At 44.6% G+C, this 7,490-nt stretch overlaps 1 protein-coding gene across 1 annotated transcript; it reads left to right on the top strand.

Moving 5' to 3' along the window:
• Positions 1-210: 210 nt before the first annotated feature.
• On the top strand, positions 211-2,277 carry LOC123141032 (F-box/LRR-repeat protein At3g03360). The gene is made up of 3 exons (XM_044560279.1): positions 211-1,192; positions 1,282-1,416; positions 1,505-2,277. Exons 1-3 carry the CDS (start codon positions 305-307, stop codon positions 1,817-1,819), a joined length of 1,338 nt encoding a protein of 445 aa, XP_044416214.1. The 5' UTR covers positions 211-304; the 3' UTR covers positions 1,820-2,277.
• Positions 2,278-7,490: the final 5,213 nt, after the last annotated feature.

The raw sequence follows: 7,490 nt of genomic DNA on the forward strand, positions 1-7,490 counted from the left end.
CTCACACTCTTATCATTTAAGTCGGTTATTTTTGGTGACGGTTCAGTTCGTCCATTTTTCAGCTGCTTTTGGTGTGGTCTGATGGTTCGTGTCCTCGTGATTTAATACTGGCAGGATTCGCATGAACGTGGTACTCAACGCTTGGCTGTACGCAAAATCCCAAGTTAATGCGGGAGAGTGTGTGAGTCAAGTCCCCGGTTAAATATAGGAGGCACCGCTGCCTACCCAGTAAGCCGCGGCGGGCGGCGGCCAGGCCAACCCTATCCCTCCGTCTCGGTTCCGACTTGCCTGCCGGTCGCCGGCCATGGAGAAGGAGGAGACCGCGGGTACGGCGGCGGCCGCCGAATCCCATGGGTCCGTAGCGAAGCGAGCACGGAGTGTCGACTGCGGCGTGACCACCGCCGACGATTTCATCAGCAGGCTCCCCGACGCCATCCTCGGCACCATCATCTCCCTCCTCCCCACCAAGGACGGCGGCCGGACGCCAGTCCTCTCCCACCGGTGGCGCCACCTCTGGCACTCCACGCCTCTCAACCTCGAGGTCAGCACCCGACCCCGGGGCGTCCCCACCTCCTCCCGCGTCCCACCCTCCGCCGTCTCCGAGATAATCTCCAAGCACCCTGGCCCCGCCCGCCGATTCTACTTCCTCTGCCGCGGCGCCGGCGCCGGCGGTCTCCACGCCCAGGCGGCGAGCTGGCTTCACTCCCCGGCCCTCGCCCACCTCGAGGAGCTCCATATCAGCAACGCCAACCCCCCGCTGCTGGAATCAGTGCTCCGCTCTGCGTCCACCATCCTGGCTGCCAAGATCGACCATTGCAAGTTCCCCTTCGAGATCGTGCCGCCCATGAATTTCCGCAATCTCAACAAGCTCACCTTGTTTAACATTTCCATCTCAGAGGAGGTCTTCCATAGACTGCTCTCCGGCTGCCATGCCTTGGAAAGCTTATACATGGCCGATTTTCGTGCTCCGGGTCGCCTCCGTGTTATCTCGCCGACTATTAGGAGCATCATATTCCGTCATAGCTCTAGTAAAAAAGTGGAACTGGTCATCGAGGATGCTCCTTGTCTTCTAAGGTTACTATTAACTGACTGTAACCGAGATGATTGCGTCACTATCAGGGTAATTAAGGCGCCTAATCTGGAGATATTGGGCTCTTTCTTAGTGGTCGTCTCCAAGCTCCTACTCTTCAAGGTAGCAGCAGGTTCATCTTCTAATGTTGCATTCGGCATTCCTACATGTAGATAAATATATTTTTTATGTTCATTGTTTGTTTTCTTCAGGGAATAAGCTCAGTTAGCTCCACAAACTCGATGCACACTGTGAAGGTTTTTGCTCTCAGGTCTTCTGGAGATAAACTGGATGCAGTTCTTAACATCCTCAAGTGGTTCCCCTGTTTGGAAAAGCTCTATGTCACTGTGAGTACTCATTTGTCCCATTTGTTTGACCTATGATGTTATCTAGTTAGCGACAGTTTTAACATATGCCCCCCTTCCCATTTCGCAGTTTCATCTACGCAGGGATAAGAGAAATGAGCCTCTGTATGACCCACTACATCCAATCGAATGCCTTGAGACCCGTCTCAAAAAAGTGGTGTTCAAGTCATTCTTGGGCATTGGGAACCAGCTTGAATTTGCGAGGTTCTTTGTCTTGAATGCAAAGGTGCTAGACAGAATTGAATTTGAAGTATATAATGGGTACAGCCGTGGAAAGGCGGCTTATCTGCGCATGCTGCTACAAGTGAAAAACAGAGCTTCCCGAGATGCTCGGTTTGAATTCAGGATTAGCCCTACTGAATATGGACTGATTGACATGTGTTGAGTTCAGGAATACTTCATACAGACCGAGTGCCTTGTTAAGAAGCATATCCATGATTTGTCAGTGGCAAGCCCCTTCAAAAAGCCATAGTCTGGTTTGATGCCTGAAGATTGCACTGTCTTGTGCTCATTTTGTAGATGGGTTTGATGCCTGAAGATTGCCTCGTCTTCCTTCGCATAAGTCTGCTCTATTTCTAGTCTAATAAAGTTCCTCTGTAATATGTCCAGTAACTTATGAAGTTACCCCTGTTAAAACTGGAAAAGATGTTCCTGAATGCAAAAATAGTGCACTGTGGAAATTTTCCGTGGGGAGGGGGTGAGAAATATTACCGCCGAAAGTTGTAACAGGACGGAGCAGGCAGGTGGTAACCCCAACCGCCGAAGCTACTCCTATGGTCTTACCATATGCAAATGTGGCTTGTTCTGCCTAAGCTGGGCTAGAACCACAAGCTTGTGTGGGAAACTTAATTGTCTTTTCAGTTATACTCATGTGCGAGATGTTTAATTGCTGATTTGATCTTTTGCGTACATATCGCATTTGTTGATATTTGCAAAAGGTCAACCTGTAGGCTAGGCCCCTATGCTTTTCTAGCTAGGAAGGAGAGGTTTCTGAAATTTTCAAGGTATGCGATCAGCTTAAAGTTTTGCTGATGGTTGATTTTTTAAAATGTTGAGTTTTACTGAAATGAAATTGAGTAGCATCTTGTGTTGAACAAATTTGAGCAGGATCAGCATTGGATTGGGCTGAGAACCTGAAAGTGAAGATAATGTTGGCTTTGACAGGGATCGTTGTGTGTACCGCTTGACGCTTGTTAACTTGTTCTCTGTATTGCTGCCAGAGAGATTTAGTTTTTATGCACATGTTTATTGCTTGCAAAACAAGGCCTTTACTGGAACTTTATCACTGGGTGGGTAGGCTATATGGTGTGGAGTTATAGTGTTTTTAGAGCGGAACTATTGGAAAAATGTACTAGTAGTGAATACTTGTGGCTGTTAGTACTATATACTAGATGATGCCCCGCGCGTTGCTGCGGGAATTGGTTGCAATATATTTAAGTGAGATTTTTTTGTAGGAATTTGAACATTGGCAATAGAATGACAATCAGAACTGACAATAATACTATGATTTACAATACTTGATTATTATTGTATAGTTTAAAATATCCATTACATATAAGTCATAATAGAATGTATGGTGGTTCTGTATCCATGCATGGATATGCCAGACTCCTTTCAGCAAAACCAAAGTGAATATTTGGCTTAGCATAGTAACCAGTAAGGTGGACTGAGGGATCATTTCACATCTCTGCAGTTTTGTATATATCGTATAAGGTTGCACTTAGTTTTGTTCACGCTGTCATTCCCTGAAGACATTGTATTGCAAGTTAGCAGTGTCAATGGAATTAAAGGCTGCCAATGTTGTCTGAATAGAAATATAGGATCCATGGAATTCCATATAAAAGGCTTATAAGCTAGAATTGACAAACCATATTCTAAACAAAAACAAAATATAAGTTAAGTGTCTTCCTGACTGAAGTTCTACAATGATAAAAATTAGCTCGACGATGCAAGAGTAGAGAAAAAAATCTTCACCCGTCAGTCATATGTGGGCTCCTAATCCAAGGGCAGAGAAGGTTGTCGGCCATCAGTGTTGTGTGAACTCATATTGATATATGGGAATAATATAAAACAATGCCTAGACTGCAAGGTGTACATGTTTGGTTCTGCACAAACAATAAACCATGTTATTGCTAGAACATCGGATCGTAGTATAGAGATAATAACGAAGTAATTATATGCCTCTACTTCAGTGGCCGGGGAGTCCCCCTTTTTCGAAAAAAAAAATGCCTCTACTTCAGTATTACACAATCATTCAGTTTGCTCTGATTAATCATATGTTTTGTTCCTTCTTACTGTGTGTTTTGCTGGGATTAATCACATATCATGTGGATTTTGTTTACCTTCGACTTAGGTGCAGCTGTCTAACTGTTTGTACAAATTTGATGTTTCATGTTCTCATTACAGAACTGGGAGAGTCACGTAAGGTCTCACTTCCCTTCTCATCAGGAGTCAGTTTGCCTATCTCACTTGGATGGATCGATAACTCATCATAGTTTTAAAAAGTATTTAAGGCTGAATCGTTTCTATATGATTGATAACATGTATAATTACGATCACAATTGAAAAAAATGGCACATACACTTAATTTGTCAGAAACACACTACAGACGACTAACTTTTATGCCATTCATATCTAAGACATCCACTTATGTCTTCTTTCAAGCTTGTGACTATATTCTATGACAATATAACCAAAGGGCTGATAAATGGAATATGTATTTGGAAATTAAAATCTTCATCGGTCATTCATACCGATTCAAGAGCAGAGAAGGTCGTCGGCTGTCAGTGTTGTGTGAGATTATATTTATTTGGATAAATATAAAAGAATGGCTAGAAAGTGTTGTATACTTGCAAGAATAAAGAAGCAAACCATGTTATTGCTTGACCATCCAGACTGTAGAATAGAGATAATCACAAAGCGACTATATTAAACATAAAATTCATGACAGGGTTATCTTATATCATACGAAGTATAGTGTTAATCTTTGCAGTAGAAGCAATGCGCTGCGGTCAGAAGGTTGAACCGAAACCAAGAGGCAGGTAGTTGCGACAATCCTGATGAACAACAGTGAGAGGGGAGGGGAAGGAATGAAAAAGCATCGGGCATGAATGATTAACAAAATAGAAAGAAAAACCTGAGTGTATGATCACAGACACGCAAAAGAAAAGGAGAGGAATACGTGTGTGGAGTGACAGAACTTTACTTTGTCATCGGAGCTGCATCATGGACATGGTAAGGGAAACAAATACCTTTTTGGAGCCTTGCAGGGTGGTTATTGCCCCTGATACTTAGACTATGTTTCTGACCATCAGAGTTAGGAAGCTCCCTTTGCCCTTCTAATAACGACCACAAATAGCTGTATGTAGGATTTTTTTTACAAATTTCTTACTAATGCACTTCTGTATTTCCTACTCCGCACAAAGTGACAATTAGAAATTATCATAAGCATGATGTATTGAGATATGTATTTACCTTAATCTGATGATCCATGTAGCCACTATTTTCATGACAACATGCAGGCAACACTTTAGGCGTACATGAGTTGAAATATTATTTATATACTGACTTTGATTGTCCTTGGTAGTCTTGATTCTTGAAAGAAACTGAAATAAAGAAGAAAAACGCCTGGTAAAGCCGAGACATGATGGTGAGACGGCATATGCTTTGTTAGAAGGGAGACAGAGATTGATGGAATAGTCGATTGTATTGCTTGAGCCTCGTGGGTATATATATAGGAGTACAATGATCAACTTGGAGTACAAGACAAGCCAGAACAAATCCTAGTCTATCTCGTCTTTCCTAATAATCAATATACTCTACATCCCCCTGCAGTCACAACGGTAGCGATGCAGACGGTGAGACTGGAGAAGAATTCGAAGGTAAGCCGACGGACACCCCCCACAGTCGAATGGTCGATGCATCACGGAAGTCGTGGCTGGAGTGGAACCGACGAGGTTGCTCAAGCAAGGCGGTAGCCCTTTGTGCCGTTTATCGATGTAGCCGAGAGCATGAGTGGTGTAGCCATGGTCGAGGTAGCCGTGCGAAGAACGTCGTGGTCGATGTCGAGTCGGGGTAGCCGATGTCAAGGTAGTCGCCGTGGACCGGGAAGAAGAGCGGCAGTGGCGGCCTGAGGAGGAGGCGGCGGCGGCTAGGTCAGAAGCGCGGCGACGGTGCTCGGAGTAGGTGAGGAAGAACCCGACAGCGTGACGAAGACCGGCGCGGACGGTGGCGTTCTCGCGCCTAGAAGACGGCGCGACGCATACCACGTAGAAGTCGACGCGCGGGGACGGCGGAGTGGACCGCGAGCCGCGACGCTACGGCCCGAAGGGGCGACACAGCGGCAGCACGTGGGTCGGGGCGACGGCGGGGAAGACCTCAGGACGGTTGCAGGGACCGCGCGCCACGCTCGCTACGACCCGATGAGGCAACGAAGTGGCAGTGCGAGGGTCGGTGCAGCCACTGGGACGGCCTGAGCGGACGGCCTCGGGGCGGCGATGGACCGCGGGCCGCGGCACTACGACCCGAAGGGGCGACGCAGCGGCAGGGCGCGGGTCGGTGCAGTCGCGGAGAGAACCATGGGGCGACGGCAAGAACCGCTTGCCATCCTCGCTATGGCCCGATGAGGTGACGCAGCGGCAGCGCGAGGGTCGGTGTAGCCACGGAGATGACCTAACACTAGTAGAAAACATGGCTTAGGTCACAGGGCAGTTTTCACATTAGCCCCGGTTCAGTCACGAACCGGGACTAATGTGAGCATTGGTCCCGGTTCGTGCGGCCAGGGGCCTGCCGGGCCTCGTGGGGGCATTGGTCCCGGTTCGTCCGGACCCTTTGGTCCCGGTTGGTGGGACAAACCGGGACCAATGGGCCACGCTCCTGGCCCACCACCCTTTAGTCCCGGTTCATACCACAAACCGGGACTAAAGGGCTGGTCCTAGTTGCGGCCAGTGTTTAGTCCCACCTCGCCAACCGAAGGGCGCTCACATCAGTTTATAAGCCCGTCCCTCTATGCCTTGTTGAGCTTCTCTTAAAGTGAAAATAGATGCCCTTATACAGGGAATTTCACCTAAATTCACAGTAAATTTAATTTTCTCTATAAGCGCATCTATGTTCATTTTTTTATATTTATAAAATAAACAAACCTTAATAAAATAAATAAAACTAAATAAACCTTAATAAAATAAAATAAAATAAACTATAGTAACTACAATAAATAAACCTTAATAAATTAAGTAAAAATAGCAGCAGTAAAATAAATAAAAATAGCAGAGTAAAATAAATAAAAATAAAATAATTAAAGTAAAATACATAAGTAATTAGAAATAAAATAAATAAGTTTTTTGTTGAAAGTAGAAACAAAACAAAACAAATAAATCAAAAGAGAAAAAAACACGTCCCTCTCTGCCTTGTTGAGCTCCTCTCAAAATGAAAATAGATGCCCTTATACAGGGAATTTGGCCTAAATTCACAGTGAGTTTCTCTGAAATTCATAGAAATTTATTATGAATTTAGGTTGAATTTTCTCTATAAGCGCATCTATGCTCATTTTTTTATGTTGGGGTTGGCGATCTTTACAGACTTTTTGTGTGTTGAATATGCACCATTCAAAATCAGTCTCTGCTTTGACTGGTGCATTTTGAACACACAAAAAGTCAGGAGTTCAAATAAGTTTTAAAAAATGAAATCCCTATGTAACAGACGAGTTTCCGTATGAAATCCTGATACTTTGAAAGAGATTGTCCGTTTTGTACACGAAGTGCATCCAGTTTTTGCCGTAACCCTCTCAACTTTCTTGCACATGCTATGTGGATGAAATGATGATACCATGCCAACTTTCAACCTTTTCAGAGTTCATTTGAAATGCTTTTCAATTTTAGGGTCTTGTAGCTCAAAATAATTAGTAAATGCATGAAAAATAACAAATGAAGTCAGAAAGGATTGAAAAATGATGATGTGGCTTTGAATGGTGCATTTTGAACACACAAAAAGTCAGGAGTTCAAATAAGTTTTAAAAAATGAAATCCCTTTGTAACAGACGAGTTTCCGGATGAAATCCT

Source organism: Triticum aestivum, chromosome 6D (genome assembly GCF_018294505.1).
Source record: "Triticum aestivum cultivar Chinese Spring chromosome 6D, IWGSC CS RefSeq v2.1, whole genome shotgun sequence".
In the NCBI taxonomy this organism is placed as follows: domain Eukaryota; kingdom Viridiplantae; phylum Streptophyta; class Magnoliopsida; order Poales; family Poaceae; genus Triticum; species Triticum aestivum.